The following is a 19,682-nucleotide window of genomic DNA, read 5'->3' as shown; positions in this document are numbered from 1 at the left end:
CAGGAAAAGTTCATCCAGTATAGGATTCACACCTCTCTATAGTTAATAACTCCACTGTAAGTTTCTAGATAAACCTCTATAATCCTATCAAAATTAACTAATTTTTTATATGGAAAAATAAAAAAATGCACCTTCCTTTCTTGAACAGCAGTACCTCTTGCAAACATAAGTGCTTTAAGGAGTCATGAATTTAATAGATAAGAAATTTTTTACACAGCACTAGTTGACAGATCAGTTGCTCCAAGGTGACTGGTGAGAAAGAAAACAGCTGTGTTCCTAGCTGTGATAAAAACAAAGACAATGAAGTCAAACATTCACAATCTGTATTTCTTCTAAAAATAGTATACATTATAACACAAGATATAAGAATAAACTGAACACTCAGACCCAATATCTTCTAAAAAGATATAAAGTTAAAAAAAAGGTGTGTACATCTCCATTTATGCCATAGAAAGAACAAAAAAAGCATTTCAAGTATACTAACAAATAATCCAGTGTGTGGTAAGTTTAACGTTTTCTACCTTCAGAGCTGAATTTATACAGACTCCACCTATGCACCCCCAGAAGGAGCTTCCATCAGACATGAATTCTTGCCGGTGACATTGAGTTTTCAAGAGCTTCAAGGGATCAGAAGTCATCTCCAGAAGACATCAGCATTTCTTTGAAATTTTACAAGTTTTAGCCAGAGAACAGGAAAAGGGGTAGATTTCAGTTGAACAGCACTGATTCAGGAATGCTGCTGCATCATTTTGTATTCCCATTCTGAGTCTTAGGTGAGGGTTCCAGTTCCCTGTTGGACTGGATCTACTAAAGCAGAGCATATTATAAAACCACACACATAGAGCTGTGGTATGTTATGGGAGGGAAGAGCTGTTGGCATACATGCCAGCACTCATCAGTAAGAAGAACAATGTAACATAGACACATGATCCTAAACCATGCGTGCCGTTGGCCCAAGGTATGGGGATTATGTTGGTCAAGCTGCATTATGAACTGTTTGCACGTAGGCAGTGGATACCTCTGCAGGAACTGAAAACAGCAGAGAGCCCAAGCACAACAGTAGTCCTCAAAGCTGAATTGAGAGCATTAACTACAGACATAAGGTTATTTGCAAAAGTTAGAGTTGACAAACATCTATGGGGAAGAGGAATGCAAAACATTTGAACTGCAGCCCCAACAAGATACAGCAGTACAACTTCCTCCTTAAAATATATCTAGAAAACTAAAGAGTTCTAAATAATGAGTAGCAGCTTTTTTGAAGAATCATTTAAAAAAAGTTATTAAAAATACCAGTCTTTTCTGAAAAAAAAAATTCAAACCTCAAATTTAGGTCAAACTTTTCACCTTGAGACAAGATTTTCAGCTTCTTGAAGTGACTAAAATAAAGTTAATTCATGTCACCCCAGAACTAGCGCCTGACATTGAAAATGTTAGTCTTTACTTCTAGTTCCTCTGTAACCATATCACTCAGCATCTATAGTGAAGTATTACTAGAGGTCCTTTTTCATTCTCATACAGTAAGAAACTGAGTATATAGCATTAAACTTCCCTCAGCTTTGCTACTTAGTTATTTCTACTCAAGAGAAGTAAACAGTTTACCAATTTGCACCCCATCTAGTTTTGCCCTACATCTTGACGTACTACTCACCAGTGCTTTGGTATATACACCTATGTACATACTAGTATTGTCTGAGATGTCAGAAGAAAGGTAGGGAAAAGACCAATGTCTGAAATATTTAAAATGTAAACAGTGGAATTCAGAGTATCAAAATCCTTTGAAAAACATCAGTCTAAACCACTATAAGTGCTTTAATAACCATCTACCTGGACAGCAGGTGAATTCACCTGTTAATTTTCCATTAGAGTGGCTTTAATCAACACACAGTGCTAGTTTCATGTAAGTGTGCAACTACCTTGGTGTGAGACAGAAAGTAGGTCAACCCACAGGACTAAAGAAACCCACAGCCTGTGACAAGGAAAGTTTAGTCAATACTAATGATATGCTGTGAGCGAGGCATTAGCCTCTCGCACTGCAAAGTGAGACACATTTGATACGTGCACTCAGACTGCACAGTGTCTTCAAAACTCTGGAAAATAATTTTAAGTATAGAGCATTTTAACTGGGTTTTTTGACCTCCAGGTTGGAAAGTCTTTCTGAATTGCATGATTTCTTCATAGGGCAAATATATGCTTTATGATGTAGTAGCATGCAAGTAACTATTTTGTTTAACAGCTAGTATTGTTTAACATCTATTCTTGTTTATAAAAGAGATTTAAAGATTAACTTGCTCGAGTGTGATGCTGAAACATTGAACTAAGTGTAACACACAAATCCAAATTGCTGCTTGAAACACTGAGGTGTTCCTGTGCCAAAAACAGTGTCACGAAGCTTTAAAAAATGAAAAAAAAAAACTACACTTCATCTACTAAGTAGAAAAAAAAATTGTAGAAGGGCTGCCAGTAAGGCCAAGAGACTTGCCTTCTAATTGTGGCTTTCCCAGTAGCAACAGAACACAACTCATAAGGTTCACAACTGCTGCAGTAAAACCAGTGGTCTGGCTTTTTAATTCCTCTTCTATTTCGGAAGCCTATGAACAGCAGCAAAGGAACTGAAGAAAATTGTAGGCTCATGAGCACAACCTGAATGATTCCATTCCCTTTTGGAAGATGATCTTTGCAACCATGAGGGCACAGAGCATACATATGTGTATACAGTAGATAAAGCTTACACAGTATACAAACCATCAGTACAGGCTGTCTTTCTCTTGCAAGGGAAACTTCCAATGTATTAGTGGCAGCTAATCCCAGCCTTTAACACGTAGGAACTAACAACTTTCTTTGACCTAGAAGTCATTCTGGTAAGTTCTGCTCCCTCTCTTGGGCCATTCCTCCTCCACCCATTTCAGCAGCACCTTCACAACATCAATTCTCTTATAAAATTTACAGAGATCAATCAGCTGCTGCACAGTCCGGTCACTGTTTCGTAGCAAGAACTCCAAGGTGGGACTTTGGGGCTTTTGTTCAAGGAAACACAATTCATCGTAAGTCATCCCCCACTTGCTTGCTAAATTTCTCCAGTTTTTCACTGTTGGGTGGCAGGGATCCAGCTTTAGTCTCACTGTGTACAACAAGTCCTCATCATTGAGCATGTCACTGATGGTTGGTGCACGGAATAGGCACAAGGAGCAGGTGACACTTTCCTTGCAGGTTTTCTTGAGATCTGCAGTGAAAACCATTACATGGGAAGAAGTTAGGATCTACTGCTGTGGTTTCTAAAAGGAACTAAAAGTTAAAAGCATAAAGGGTTGAAGAGTTATGTTCCTGTCAGCTGCTTCTGAAGAAGTCAGAATAGTGATATGCAAAGCCTTTCATAGAATCATAGAATTGATTGGGTAGGAAAAGACCTCCGAGATCATCAAGTCCAACCCTTGGTCCAACTCCAGTCCATTTACCAGATCATGGCACTCAATGCCACGTCCAATCTCAGTTTAAAAACCTCCAGGGATGGTGAATCCATCACCTCTCTGGGCAGCCCATTCCAATGCCTGATTACTCTCTGTAAAGAATTTTTTTTGATCTCCAACTTAAATTTCCCCTGGCAGAGGTTGAGGTCATGCCCCCTTGTCCTATTGCTGAGTGCCTGGGAGAAGAGACCAGCTCCCACCTGGCTAGAACTTCCCTTCAGGTAGTTATAGACAGTGATGAGGTCACCTCTAAGCCTCCTCTACTCCAGGCTAAACAAACCCAGATTCCTCAGCCTCTCCCCATAGGACTTGTGCTCCAGTCCCTTCACCAGCCTTGTTGCTCTTCTCTGGACCCACCCCAGCCCCTCAATATCTTTCCTGAACTGAGGGGCCCAGAATTGAACACAATACTCAAGGTGTGGCCTCACCAATGCAGAGTACAGGGGAAGGATCACTGCCCTGGTCCTGCTGGCCATGCTATTTTTGGTACAGGACAGGATCCCATTGGCCTTCTTGGCCACCTGGGCACACTGTTGGCTCATGCTGAGCTTCCTGCCAATTAGTACCCCCAGGTCCCTTTCTGCCATTCCTTATGAAGAACTCATGAAATGAGCATGTTGTAGGACAAAATAAAAGGTTTTGCATTTCTGAACTGCTGCCTTCATAGCAACATGAAGTATGTGCATCATGAGAATCTCTGCTGACAGCTCCAAGCACTTAGTACTTTAACACAATGAAAGTGGAAATGTTCCTTTGATTTGTAAGGGCTCTGACAATAAAAGCTGTCCCTGTTCTACTACAGGAGCCTATTTTAAATGTACATTACAGAGAGGCATAAAGTGCATACACTTCCATGTATGAGAAAATTAAAAATACCAAGTTGCTGGAGGGAGGTGGTAGTATGTTCTAAAATCTGCATCAAATACTGAAAATTGTCATTTAGAGGTCTCCTACACACAACAGTATCTCTGCAGTATTGTGAACAATGTAGTGCTGTCAGACTATATTATATATTAATAGCCCATAAAAGCATGTGGAAACCAGTTCTAGTCATACCTCTAGTTAAACACTAATACCAAAACGTTTAACACTGCAGGGATGTAGGACATGATTTCAGCATTTTGGCTGCAGCTATGACCTTAACTCTTCTTGCTTCTTTGTGAAAGCAGGAAGAATTTTAAGTCTCCACGGGTAGTAGATAATGGACGCAGCCTAGAAGCATTTTCTAAAGCTTCTGTAGTCCAGCCCACTGAACAGCTTGAAAAAGGGAAGTAACTAGGCCTCCTTGAGATGAAATTTTTTCAAAAAAGATTGATTAAAAACAACTGAAAACAGTGACACACAATTTACAAGTGCTGGATCAGAAGCCTGAACTATATCTCTGGCAAAGGACAAATCTGGTGCTTAGTTTTACCTATTACATGTGCAACAGCAATTATTAAGATTGTTTGTCTGGGAGTTTTTGGTGGCTTTTTTTTCAATTATTATTAATTTATTTGCAGTAATTGTTCTCAGATTGTGTGAAAAATCCAGAAAGACCATCAAATTGTGAGCCGAACATGGTGTCTACATGTGCTTTGTATTTTGTTTTTAAGGAAGGAACAGGCTATTGTTATTTTTGTAACACTGCTCATCAGATTGCTTTTTAAGCAGGCCAAAGACAATTTCTGAATTTTCAGCAAGTTAGAACACGCAACAACAAGGGTGCTGCAGACAAATAACTTCATACAAATGCTCAGATTCCCTGTTAGGGGCTAACATGCTGCTGACATATTTGCTCACAGGTATTCCACAGGCCTCACAGCTGTTCTCTAAAGAATATGTATGTTAACTCTCCTGTTCTTCTTGTGCACCCTAAGCTCTTGATGAAGTGACACAGTATTTTCTTGCTTCATTCATACCAACATTTACTTACACAAACAAGACAAAACGAATATAAGCCAACCAAAGTTCTGGCTGAGCAAAAATGGCAGGAGAGCACCCTATCTGAACTTCATCTTATTTACTCCGGCAGAGATGCCAGAGTAAGTTTGATCCTCCAATAAAAGCAGAGAAGAAGGGGTAAAGAAAACACTCCTGTAAAAGGGCATAGTTATAAGTAAATAAAACCAAACCAACCTGCTTCTTATGCTATACCATCTGCAAGACTATCAAAAGCATCATAAAGAATCCTGCTTTTCTAAGATGCCCTGTGTTAATACACTTACAAGCTGATGATGACTTACCCAGCTAATTGCATGATCCTAATGTTACATGATAGGACAAGCTTCTTTACTGATAGGAAACTCTAAGTTTCTCACTGTTACACTAAGAGAACTGTATATCATACAACACACATCTGCCCCTCCCACAGCAGGGCTCATACAATTATGGGATAAGCCCCCACAGCCTACTGCCAGATCTTGCTCTCTCCCAATAGCTGTTTACAGATCACTTCTAAATACAGATGTACTAGATGCATCTGGAAGGACCAGCTTACTTATCTTGTATGGTCTGCATTATTGATCACCACCCTATTAGAACAAAGGGGAAACTGTAAATGTCCCAGGTAATGAAATGAGCTCCACAAGTACTGTTTACCCAGGCAGTTCTTGATTATGAGAAATAGCATTTTTTAATAAAGTACTTTCAAAGAAAATCTAGGAATAAAATACATAGAACAAGAAAGCTGGCACATCACCTGAAAGCGATTCATCGTTTTGTGTGTCTCTGTCTTCTGGCTACGGAGAAGAAAACAAATATAAATCAAAATAAAACAATGTACTTGAACACCAGAATAGCTATTTGGCTAATTTGCAACTGGCAAGAGATTACTTACAAATAGATCGGGATTCCTTTAAAGTCAGAGAGGGAATGTATGAGGTTTTGAGGAATTACTAACAATCTGCAGTCTTTTCAGGAAGCATTTCCACGTTTTGGCTCATAAAACTACCCTGTTGACTGTATTCCCTGAACAATGTCATCTTTATTAATGATATGCCATAGAATTGTATCTTTTGAATAATTTGCTGTTAAACCCTCAACAGCTGTTAACTGTTCATGTGGTTTGACTGAAGATTTTTAAAATTATTTGTAATGAAAAAAACCCAAGGAGTTTGCCTGTAACATACAGCACTAAGGGATTGTTTCACTGATCTAGGAAAAGTGGAGGAGCTTTTTTTACAAACTTCTTTATATACATCAGAACCTTTTTTAGACAATAGATTGACTTGAACATTTCTGCTGGATCACATCTAACCGTCCCCCTGCTGGAAGTAAACATTCCCTCAGTGGCTTTTCGGCTGCTAATTAAACATAATGAAATGTCTTAGCAGCTTGAGACTAACACAATAAAACATTAAAATTCTACTACCTAGCAACATCTAACTGCTGGAAGACAGCCCTTAATCCTAGAACTGCAGGGAACTGCAGCTGCGCTAATTTTAACTATGCGGGTGTGGAGCCAGGTGAAATCGCTTTCTTCTGCTGAGGATTTAAAGATGAAAGCAGAAGGGGATTTTCCCCTTAGATAGCTGCAATAAAGTATTGTTGATTTTTTTTGGATTGTGTCATTCTTCCAAAACTATCACAGCAGGCTTCTTAACACTTTGCAGGTTGTGCATGCAAACACAAGTCATTACATGGGTAAAAATATAGTGTAATAAGATACTCTATTCCTACGTGCTACACCTTTTTACTGAGAAATCCACTAAAAATAGAATATAGGCATGTTCAGTTGTTTTGGCGAACCTGTGTATGTTCACAACCCAAAGTAGGTGAACTATCTCCAAAATATTTACAGACTTTCTTAGGAAAGGAAAAATTTGCATACTGTTTTCAGCACTTCTTTATTCCTTTAAAACTGCAAGATCACACATGCAACATCAAAATGTCTGCTCTCTGCTCAAGAGAGATCTTACACTGCAGATGCAACTGCAACAGAATAAGCCTTGCTGTTATATTCTACTAGTTTACGTTTCCACTGGCACCACAACAGCTTTATCTGGACAGTGCTTTTTAAACATAAAGTTGACCTTCATGGCAACACGTGACCACCCAAAGTTTAAGAAAAACTAAATATGAAGATCCTGATTATAGTCATTGTCTCCACTCCCACAAATTCCTTAAAGAGGTAGACTATTATTACTGAGCCCTAAGAAGCAAATTCCCAGAAGGGTAACTCATGGGGAGAAAGATGAACTTCGCAGCACAGTTCAGCTTCCCCAGCGATCTACTTCAAAAGGCACAAACAAGTAAATTATTAAAAAAAAAATGCAGATGCTGTTCACTTAGTCGCTGTCCTGAGTTTCAGTAACATTTCCTGGATTTTTTGAACTCATGAAAGTTCAAACTGTGTTGTGAAAGCTGATAACTAAATGCCTTTATGTCATTATACACGTCTTGTGATAAAAAATAACAAGAGTGGGTAGTAGGGCAAACCACACAAGGAATGCAGAGGTACAGAGGTACTTACCTGTGCCATACATCTGTTTTCAAAATTTGTATTTTTACTGATCAGTCATTATCCACTTTTATCAAGTCAGATGCACTCAGATTTATTCAGATCATTTTCTTGTAATGTAATTGAAATAAGACAATGTAGTGTTACTGCCCATGATATGAAGGCATTAAGCAAGAATATTTTTTGCCCACAGTGAAGATCCAATCAACCTAGAGCCGTAAACCTATGCACAGTCTGAAGTTAAGCAGAAAGTTTTCCAGCTCTGTGGAAAACCCTGATACACTGAATTATCTTTATAGTGATCTAAGCTGTCAGTAAGTGCTTTCTTCTTGATGATGGGAATGAACCGTTACCTCCATCATCTGTGAAATGCATACCAAACCCATGTTTGTTTCTGGTGAAATTCAGCTGGGACTCTGGCATAAGGAACTCCTTTTAATTCTTCATCTCGCTGGAAAATGCTCATTCATTTCTCTTCTCCAAGTTTTCTGCTCAACCCAAAGAGAATCAATTTGAAATTCAGCAAATAGCATTACTTGAAACATGATAATCATGGAGCATGGGAGTCACTCAGCATTGCCCATCCCATGCCAGTGTAAGATTTCACAAACAGTGGAGAGTGTTTCAACTATGGGAAGAGCAGTGTCCCAAAATCAAAGCAAAACAGTCAAATGCCTCCCTAAGGGCAAAATCTAGGATTCCTTACTTGTTCACTTATTCTCTGCCCTGGCTCTATTTTCAACAGGAAAGAGGGACAGCATGCTTGACAAAGCCTTAACTATTTGCTATCTCTTCTTCAGAGCATCTATACACTAATCAAAACCTATTTAAACTAAAAAGTACATGTTAATGATAAAATATCCTTTCTTTTCCTTTTCTCCACAAAAGCTCACTTCATTGAACTGTTGGAAAGAGAGCCTATCACTGGTTACTTTTACTGAGTAATTCTGTGCTCTCCAGATAAAATCTGAAAATATATTTATTTGTTAACAAACTTAATCAACAGCAATAACTTATTTCACATTCAAGTATCATTTTTCTTACCTGCTGGATAAGGCCAGAGTCTGATGTCAGGGTCTTGATGTTCACAGATGCAATTTCCAATGTAACTTGATCTGTTAGGTATTCCTCATCTAAGACAAAGAGTGTGAAACACTGGTCTTCCACTCAAACACAAACTTAAACAGTAAGACTATCAAACATAAGTTATAGATGTCTAACACACAACATTTAACTACATATCATGATCAAACACTGGGAATTGCTAGATTAAAACCCAAAAATATTAAATCAGCAGAGACTGTAACAATAACATAGAGCATGACTGTACAAAGAAATATAATCCTTGCAGAGATTAGCTATTAGAGTAACAGCTGTTTTCTAAACAAACACCACGTTACTTTTAAGGCAAGAGTCATGTTCTTCTTTCAGAAAGCTGACTACAGAATATTAACTGAACCAATACATCAAAGTAGTCTGAAAATGACTGTCACAAGTCACTATAATTTTTGTTTTGCTTTTCTTATCACACTTACAATGATAGTTGTTGAAACATGTACTGTATAAATATTTACATTTTATTCTGCCCTTTGCACACTGGGCTCATCCTACTTACTTCTACTGCACAGAGATTTTCTGAAGCACTGAAATAATTCATTTCAAAGTGTGTTTATCAACTGCCCTGGGAGTCCACTGAAAAGCACAGTATTACCCAGAAGAGCACAAACTCTATTAACTTTTCAAGCATCACTTCAGCCCTCACAGTGGAATAAAAAGGACACATAAACCCTTTGTGAACCATGTAAAAATGGACAAATTTCACTCTGCATGATTAATAAGGTCCTCCTCATCAAACCATATGCATAATTCCCCGGGGTCAGGTGCTGACCAACCATTAAGAGAAGTTTAAAAGAGGTTATATTCTATATGCTTTTACGCACATGAATGCTCCATGGTGGCAACTACGTTTGTAGTGCTGGTACCTTTCCATCTGCTATTTGACTAGTGGTAATATCTCATTAAAGACCACCTATTATCTTTATGAATCATCAGATAAGAGTAAAATGACATATTTCCTTATCTCACTCAATACATTGATCTGAATCAAAGAATTCATCCTTACACTTGCAAGAAAAAAAAACCAAAATCATTATTTTCCTCTTTTTCTGGTTTTATAAGACACTTGAAACTTAAAGCCAAATAGTATTTCACCCCTAACAGGCTCAGCGTTTAGTAGGGATTATTGTTATTCTTTATGACAGCAACAAAAAACCCGCAAAACAAAACAAAACAAGCCTAGCTGAAAATTAAAGCATGGGCATCACAACTGTGGAAACAATATCCATGAAATTTGTTCTATCTTTGAGTGGGATAGAATTAGAATCAAATTATGATAAGCATTAAGACTACCCCTGCAAGATAAAAAGTTCCCTTGACTCCCCTTTATTTCTTAATTGGTAGAGGGTGCCAAGAACTTTAATAAATTATGGCCCTAAAATGGCCCATGAGTTAATCAATCTATAAAAGCAACAGCCAGCCACTCTCACCAATGTACTGTCTAGTCAAACATTAAATCTGAGGCAAACATAATTGTGTGTTAGATAGAATCAGACCTGCACATCTGTTACATTTTTTGTCTCTCAGATTCATATTTCTAAGACTGTATTTTTATAGAAATAGTTATGAAAATTCATTCTCAAAAAAAACACATTTAAATCATGGAAATGAACAGAATACTAAGAAGTATTTCTATCACTGTCAACTCTAAATATGAAATGTCAAGCCGTATTAGTGCTTACACCTACTTACACTTGGCAAGAGGAAGAAGAAACTAAAACTAAATATAAATAGAGTTCACTTCCTTTCTACAGAAAGTGCTGCCATGTCTACTTACATCTCAGCTTTCATTTTTAAATCAAATGCATTCAAAACTTGCAATTTCAGATTTCAAACAACTTCAACAAATTCGAAATTTAGGAATGATCCAATTAATTTTGAGGAGGACTTAATGTCATAGGTGAAATGAAAAACAGGACATGGAAAGGAACCCTATAGTGTAATAGCTTTAGTGTTAACAAACAATTTTGACAGTTCAAACTACCTGCCTGCAAATAAAGAGATAGTAGTTTATGATTTCAAATAGTTTTCATCCCACATTATCCTTTCCTACTGAGCAGCAGTGCGAAAAGATGCTTATTTCCTCTGGGTGGCTTCCTCAAGCCCCCAGAATAATCTCCACGCTTTCTTTAAACCCTGTGGTATCCTGCTTACACTCCTCAGCAAAAGTTTCCATTGTGACTAGTTTCTGCCTAGTTTCCTGTGTCTGTCCCACTGCAGATCTGCTGTGCTACACAGGATGGAGAACACACTACCTGCAGAAGGCTTCTCAACTGAGCCCCTGACCATGCATTCCCTGGACAAAGCACAGTGGTCTGGGATGACAAAAAAGAAAAAACCACCTCACTAGTCAAGGAAACCATAAAGGGGATATTCACACTGAGTAACCCATGTATTTGATTTCAGTGCAATACAGAACCTGCACTCCACTCCCTCACTACATTTTCAGTGAGGAAAGGCAACAACTTGTGAAGAGTGGACCTAATAGTAGGTTCCCAAGTAGATGGTATTAACAGCTGCTGAAGGTAAAACAGCATGAAGAGTTGGTTGGTTCTAAGGCTGAGAATGCAATCAGAGGCAAAAGACCTGAAAGGTATTTCTTCACTATATTTCTGACACCTGAAAGCACTGGTAATCCCTTCAAAGACACCTTCTAACATCATGATGTCTCTATCATCTGTTGTCTGAACACTGTTTTTTGATGGCATCACTGTGTTTTCCTTAAAGACTGAGAACCCAGATCTGGTGGTAGTTTTAGACTGACTTCAAGATTAAACTTTGGAAGGAAATTTCAAAAGTTAGATATACACACCAAACTGACCTTAAAAATAAAGAGGATATTACATTTAAAACATGCACATTTAGGGAAAAATGTAGGTATTTCAATCTCTGGATAACACCACTGGTTTTATTGCATGAACAACAATATATGACACCTGAACAGACAGAATTCACAATACTTACCTTTAGGTACTCCTGTGTCTTGGACAGGATATTTTTCAGTCTGTCACAAAGAGGCAAGAAGCACAGATGTTTGTTATTTTGAGGGTAAATGTGCTGGAGAAAGAGTATATAGAACTGCATAATTACAGTTGCATTTCCTAAGTTACTACTAGTTGACTTATTCCCCATCAGATACAGTAACACTCTTCTTACAAGAGTGATTAGCACATCCAAAAGTAATAGAGACTGCTGCTTTGCTACAGTATCTTTAAGCTATTACTTTCAAGTGAAATAGCAGAGATTGGGAAAGAAGTATTGCACTTAAGTAGCCAGATAATCTTGAAAATGTAATTCATACCAGGAGGAACAGAGGTGACTTAAAAAGCTCTTTTAGTAGACAGAAGCTTTGGATAAAATATTACTGTATTGAAAGAAACATATGTTCCTCTTCTGTTCTAAACTTAAATAGCCAATTAAGATGCAATAGAAAATTATTATTACTGAGTTTAAGGAGATAGCTACTGATTGGTGGGCATGTTATAAATTACTATTGTAAGTAGTAGCTTATTATGCTTGAAATCCACCTCTGTCCCTAGGACCCCTAACCTTACAGAAAAGTAGGTGTGACTTTTAAAGTAGCTCATAACCAAGCAAACAGATTGAAAGATCTTAGTTTCAAGACTGACATGCTCGATATCCTAAGGCACTTGTCCTAAACGATGCTCCTCTGCCAGCAAGCACTAGAGGGCTGTGCTTAGTTCACTCCCTATGTTCACCAGTGCCTGCCTAAGGCACTGCTGTTTGGTACTACCTTTCCACGACTTCAACTCATCTAGCACAGGAAGGAATAATAGCTTGGTGCAATTGAAAGTTTTAGCCCTAGGTGGGTTTTCTTACCCCTCCAAATTACATAGACAGAAGAATATAAGCACTAATTTTTCTCAGTTCTTGGGGTTTTCTTAAACTAAAAAGATGGCACTGTCACAGCCTCTGGAGGCTATCCCATGGACAGCTTCGCAGATTCCATCCAATTCAGCTGATGCACTGATTGGTATTTTTATTTACACTTTAACTACACAAAGTTAGTAAAAAAACATTTGTTTATGCAATCATGCAGATAAGCAAAATCCTATATACACACTCTCAGTTTGAGTTAGCTTCCTTGAATGTGTTACCCCACTCATGCATTACATAACCATAGAGAGCTATAATGATCTGAACTGCATTAGATGAGAAACACATACCATTGTTAAGGAAAGAGTGCTTGGATCTGTATCCTCCACTGGCTCTTTTGCTGCACGATCTGCTGGAAATAAGAAAGCGTTACCATTACATAAATCTCAAAAGTATTTCTGTCTGCCAATTAACACTTTGCTTCCTTGTCTGACCAAGACAAAGGACAACTATGCAGCCATTACATGCGTTATGTCATTTCCACAAGAAAACATGACCAACTGGAAAATATCAGAGCTACTAGCACATAGATGAGAAAATACATGCAGCAAGGAAACCCAACTCTAAGCTAACAAAAATGAAAAGGTAACTTAATTGAAAATTCTAAAACTATTTTTAGTTTAAAAAAATAATGCAGTAAATTTTCTGAAAGCCAAGTTTTGTTCTCCTAGTGACCATACTCCATCTTTTCCTCAAAGAAATAATTCAAAGAGGAAACATACCCATACAACAAAAATTCATACTATTACAAACAGCAGATTTAAGGGAAATATTAATTATTTGTATACAATAGAATAATAAACTTCAACTATATCAACATCAAAAGAATACAAAAATAGATCTTCAAAGTACCTGCAGGTGAATCATGAAATGTCAGCCGCTCTGCATCAATGGCTAAATTGACAAATAACAGTGAGGCACTGACCATGAGTGCACAAAGAATCTCATAGAGAAGTCAGGATTCACGAAACCACTCATAACGTAACATCATTCTGCCATATTTTTGAGTAATATCCTCTGTTGCTAAGTATCAATGTTTTCAAATAATGAAAAGCATTTTAAATTATGTAGTAACATCTTCATCCCATTCTTGTCACCTCTCTTGTCACCCTAAAAGTCCTTATACTTAATATATACTACAAATACCCATTAAAAGTTTTCAGCTGCAACCAGTAAGAATCAATATTTGGTGATTATCTTCTCCCAAACATAAAAAATAGTACATTTAGAACACAGGCCCCAAAATTAACTACAATATGCACAGTATGAATACTGAGCCCCAAAATAGCACAGAAGTTAGACAGACATTACACTAACCAACTCAAATTTAGCATTTGTTTGTTTTTGCACCCAGTTCTACACATCTACTCAACACAATAGAATAAGCTAAACCATAAACCAATGCCAGACAGCCCAACAAAGTCAAAATAAAGAAGGTGGCAGCAGTGGGACAAAGCTGTTCTCCCTCCTGCCTCTGTGAGGCAGCTCCCCCTAGCAGCAGTTCCTGGGTGTCTGCTGCAGTGCCCAGCTCCTCTCTGGGACCCCAGGTAGAGTCCTCCTCAGCACTAGAGCCCACAAGAAACCCACACACATTGCCCAGGCAGGTGACACACAATCAGAGGGGTCAGATGACAAGGCTTGAGCAGTCTTTGCACACAGACACACTGTTTTAAAAAGGTATGGGACTATGAAATTTTAGATGACCATTGTTCACACTGCAGGTTAGGAAGCCGCATGCAGAAGAGGAAAAAAAAACCCCATACCAAACCCCCATATTCTTGTCACAGATGCCCTTTACAGTAAATACAAAATCTCTGCTCCAGAAACATGGTATTAACAGAATGATGTAGATAGTCTGCCCTGATAGAGAGAGTCAACAAGAAGCACATAAGCTTTCCAACTAAAATGGAGCGAGAATGAGAGTCAGCGGGACACAGGGAAATACAAAAAGCTGTCATAAGACATTGCAAAAGTGTAGGGCCAAAAATGGAGGCTTCTAGTGGGAACTGTAGTGGAAAGCTGCAGAGGAACTTGAAAGGGAGCTGGGGCAATGAGAAGCCCACCCTGTAAATGAAAGTTGAAAAACAAGGAGGCACTAGCAATCAAAGAAAGCCTCTGTGGAAGGAGGTCAACCCAGACCTGTTTTACCACTCAAACCCAGTGGCAAAGTATGCAATTTATTGTTGGTTTATTCTGGAGGCCTTTCAGCTCTGAGATTCTGAGATGAATTTAAGAAAAAAAAATCTTTCTTTTTCCTGTGTAATATAAGAGGAACCTTGAAGTAGATGAAAGCAGATCTCACAAAACATCACACTGGTGAACTGCTCTGGCTACTGCAGCTACGGTAAGGGCCTTGTCCCCTACTCTCTTTTATGTCTTCACCAAGAAAAAACCAAGGTACATTACAACACTGGTAACTTACTTTCTATGATCCAGAGGTAAACACTGAAAAAATGGGAGAAGCTCCCATAATAGGGGCATTTGAAACAAGGACTTGACAGACCCCAGGGTGTCTCTACAAGAGGTGATGGGATACAGGGTTTTACCTTTGACTCCTGCTTTCTAGGTTTCACAGAGAAACAGAGTCATGTGAATCTATGACTCGGCATCTTTCATGCTTAGTATCTATCCTGAAAAAGTATTTTAAAATAGTATTTTTTTTCCTATACCTCAGTTTCTTCCCTATTTTTACAGACTTTATGATCAATTTCCATGTTTTTTAAGTTGCAGAGTGCTACCTAGTTTGAATATTTTCTATAAGTGGAGTGTATGTTTATGAATATTTGTACCTAAGATTGAAGACTCCACATACTGGGTTGCAAATGATTCACCATGGTCATGTTGACCACTGATAGTAGGCAGATAATCCGAAAACAAGACTTAATATTTAATTGTGAATAAGGCAATTAAAATGCCATGTCCCCTTTCTCTTTCCCACATATATGTCCCACAATATTTTGCAGCTTATGTCATACAGCTGGATACAGGTGCAAAAAGCAGCAAAGTTCTCCATTTATCTCAAATGTAAACCATCCACAGTTTTGCATACTGAAAGGCCAAAAGGAAATGAGGGTATCAGCTGACTGACTATTCAGTACAGACTGTCTGGTTTCATAGTTACTTTGACAGTTTCATAACAACATTACCTGGGATCCCTCAAAAAAATCACCATCACCATACACCCCACTGACAGCATACAGCCACTGCTCTCCATTTACTTCCCCACACTTCTATAGGGAACCACAAAGAAGTTGACACAGATGGACACAAATCAGCATGTGCAAATTGTCAGGTTCGATGGTTGCTCCCAAGGTTCCTTTCTGCCTGCACACTGTTGCACCTGCACACTGCCCAGCGGCTGCTGCAGCTCTGCCTGGGCCCATCCAGCATAACCAGTCTGCAAGAAGAGCAGCAGGCTCATACAATAGCCCACCACTTTTCTCTGCTCAATACTGTTACTATCACGGGGATGCAGTGCTATGCACTTACCAGTGGGAACAGTTTGTCAGTTCTACATCTGCTTTTTATCCTTGCATTGGAAGGAAATCTGAAGGTGAGTTTTATAGACCTCAGCATTTTGACCTTTAAGCAGGAGGGAGTTCACAAAGCACCATGTAATAGACAGGGTATTCCCCTCTGTTATGGTTTTTTCCTTGCAACACAGTCTTGACACCATCAGTAGTGAGGGAAGCACATAAGGTGGACCACAGTTAGGTAGTTCAATCATATACACAGTAAGACCTCTTTCACACCAAGGCTGGGCACACACATTAATAGTTCAACTTAGTACAACTTAAACAAAGTGATCACCCTAATACTAATGGTGTTAATAGAGATGAACCGTTTAACCCAAATCAACAATGATTCTTTGACTTGAGGCACGTTAATTTCAGATTTTAATAAGAAGAACAAATATGGCAAATTGTACTAGAACAATCAATTTAAAAAAAAATCCAAGTCCATCAGCACTTGTGCAGTTCTGTTTACTGTGAACTACTCAAAACTTTGTCCCTGTCTAAACTGATAAGTAGGGAAAACCTGGGATGCTTGCACACCTCAGATAAGGTACTCAAATGTCATTTGCACCATTAGCTGTGTAGGTTTAAGTACGTGGGCTTCCTAACCCCCCAAATTCTGGGATTCTAAGAAAATGTCCTTTTAAAAATGTCTTTTTAGCGTGCTGTTAACCATCGCGAACTAACTTACACACGAAATACTGGAGCAGACTTGACAAGACAAGTTGTACTAAATCACATTAGCAGAGCGCATGGTAAATTATTAGTGTGCTTAATTAGCGTGCGCGGAGGGGGGAGGGAGCAACCAGCAAACCCTTTTTATCCCAGCCGGGGCGACGCTCCCCACCTGGCTCCCATGAGCCGCGGCCCCGGGTCACCCCGCCCCGCCTGTCCCGGACCCGTGGGGGCCCTGGGAGCAGCCGCCGCCCCTCGGGGCACCTCCCTTCTACCCGGCCCGCCGCGGCGCCGGCCTCACCTGGGGGCAACGGGTCCTGCGGAGCGGCCATGGGGCGGCGGCGGCGGGTCCCGGTGCGAGGAACGCGCGGCGCCCGCAGACGTGCCCGGAACCGCCGCCCCGCCGCGCCGCCCCCTTCCTGCACCGCCCCGCCACAGGTAGGGCGCTCCTGGGAGGGAGCGAGCGAGGGAGGAAGAGACGTCCCAAGTGCGGCCGTCCCATCCCCGGCTGTCCCGGGCGCGACGCCCGCCCGGGTAGAGGGAGCGCTCGCCGCGAGCCCGCATTTCCCAGAGGGAAACACCGCGCTCCCTCGGACACGTCGAGTTAGCTCCTCCGGGCTCCGCCATGTGAAAGCGACGTGTTTCGTTAACACCACAGACACAGGATGCATATACAAGTCATGCTAGTTTGCGCCTAAAGTAAGTCACCTTAACAACATACGATCAAGAGCTCGTTCTCCTGCTCTTAACGCGCTCAAATCCCTGCCCTGCGAGAGGGAAAGGCGGTCCCCGTTGGGGTTTACGGTGCACCTGCAGAGGGCTCAACATGCACGGACAGAGTTTGTGAGCGCAAGTTTTGCAAAGCAACAATCATAAACTGCACTGGTTTCTCACAGGTATTTCATATTCGACCTCTTATGCTACAGGTACTTCCACGACGATGTTAAACTTTCGGATATAATTGTTTTGGAATCCCACTGTCATCTCTAGCAAGTTGTCTCACGATTTCAATATAAAGTAATGTATGTATGGCCAAACTTCGCGAACACAGATTTAGGATGGGCTCTCCCCACGTGGATGTGCCCTTCCAGCCTGCACAGTGGATTTTTTAGGTCAGGCATAGCGTGCGCAGAACTGGCCCCACCGTTTAAGTCCTGAGGTCCATCTGCCACAGCCGAGCGAGCTTGGACAGTGACAGTGAAGTCTTCGGGACTATCACAGCACCCGGTACTAACCGGGGCTGATCCTGCTAAACATCCGAGATGTGAGGGGACGGGATGGCAGGGAGGCATTGAACTGCCAGAGGACGGTCCCCACTGAGACTTGAACTCAGGTCCTTGGGATTCAGAGTCCAGAGTGCTCTCCATTACACCACGGGACTGCCCATATAAAGTAATACAGGTTCCTTAAATGGAATCTGTGCATGAAATCGCTTTCTAAATAAGAAAAATTATGTATTGCTATTAATTGTACTATACAAGCAAAGGAAGCCAGCATAGCTGAATTTGCCATTAGAATGACTGCATTTGAGGGTTAACCACCTGGCTTGTTTATTAACTTCACACACATATTCTGTTCTGTTACAGTAGGAGAGCTCCAATTCTGCCAACTGGCTTACACTGGCATAACCAAGTGGCTTTTGGTACATAAAGCATTAAAAATTGAGTGCTTTGCCACAGATTATTTTCCACCTCTCATACATGTTACAAATATTTTTTAAAAAAACTAAATTGCTCTCATTTTCGGAATTTCAATTGATTACAGTAGTTCATTCTGTTATTTAGCTTTTCACTAACATCAGTAATATTGATGTTTTTCACTGATTCTTTTATTGAATTTGGGAATTCTTGTAAAAGAACAAGTTGTTGGATGGAGAGCTCTTGCCTCTGAATCATCTTAGCAATGAAAGTACAGACATGGTACTTAGAAGATTCAGAGAGCACCTTTATTTCATCTGAGATAAATGGGGCCTTCACCAGTGGGTTATACACACAAACATGTCCATATATCTCTATATATCTTAATCTGCAAGATACAGCTAACAGATTACTACAGTTTCTGCAATTCATGGCGTGTAAAGGATTAAGTATTCTTTTAGGCATATGATGGAGTTTGGCTGTTCAAGGTGTTGGTTGACTCTCACTGCTCCCACATTGAGACTGAAACTCATTCTCAAAGAACAGAGGTATTTCTTAGTTTAAAAGGAAACCATCAAGTCTAATTAGAAATGAAATTGCTGACTCTGTGTGTTTATGCCTCAATAAAATGAATGCCACATCTCCCCTGAAGACCTACATATATGTATCGACTTTGTGTGCTGTTCAAAAACTACTTATCTAACCTCAGAAGTAGAAATAGTGACTTCAAAAACTGGTTACATATATGTACAAGCCATATAAAAATGTATCCATTCATTTCCTTCAAAACATCCCATGTGTCCTGTTTTTACACAGGTATGTGTAAACTACAGAAGTCTACAAAACACTTGTGTTGGGGACTAAGGTTTTACCACCAACATGGCATTTACTCTTCTGATAACTTACAACCAGAAATCTTCCTACATTAGGATTAAAA

The 19,682-nt window shown here is 39.7% G+C and overlaps 1 protein-coding gene across 4 annotated transcripts in view; it reads right to left on the bottom strand.

Annotated features, from left to right (window-relative positions):
* Positions 1–306: 306 nt before the first annotated feature.
* Positions 307–19,682, bottom strand: part of EDARADD (EDAR associated via death domain) — a 405,148-nt gene continuing 385,772 nt past the window's right edge. The window contains exons 2-7 of one of the 4 annotated variants that reach the window (XM_071549595.1): positions 17,410–17,456; positions 13,209–13,270; positions 11,986–12,025; positions 8,950–9,038; positions 6,145–6,184; positions 307–3,220 (exon numbers count right to left, since the gene is read on the bottom strand). In XM_071549595.1, coding sequence (XP_071405696.1) covers positions 2,844–3,220; positions 6,145–6,184; positions 8,950–9,038; positions 11,986–12,025; positions 13,209–13,270; positions 17,410–17,440 — 639 coding nt within the window. In that variant the 5' untranslated portion in view covers positions 17,441–17,456 and the 3' untranslated portion in view covers positions 307–2,843. Of the gene's footprint in view, positions 3,221–6,144; positions 6,185–8,949; positions 9,039–11,985; positions 12,026–13,208; positions 13,271–17,409; positions 17,512–19,682 lie in introns of those variants that run through there. The other 3 variants (XM_071549598.1, XM_071549594.1, XM_071549597.1) reach the window with 3 other exon arrangements.

The sequence above is a fragment of the Pithys albifrons genome, chromosome 2 (genome assembly GCF_047495875.1).
Source record: "Pithys albifrons albifrons isolate INPA30051 chromosome 2, PitAlb_v1, whole genome shotgun sequence".
Lineage (NCBI taxonomy): Eukaryota > Metazoa > Chordata > Aves > Passeriformes > Thamnophilidae > Pithys > Pithys albifrons.
This window is presented reverse-complemented; position numbering and strand designations above follow the sequence as displayed.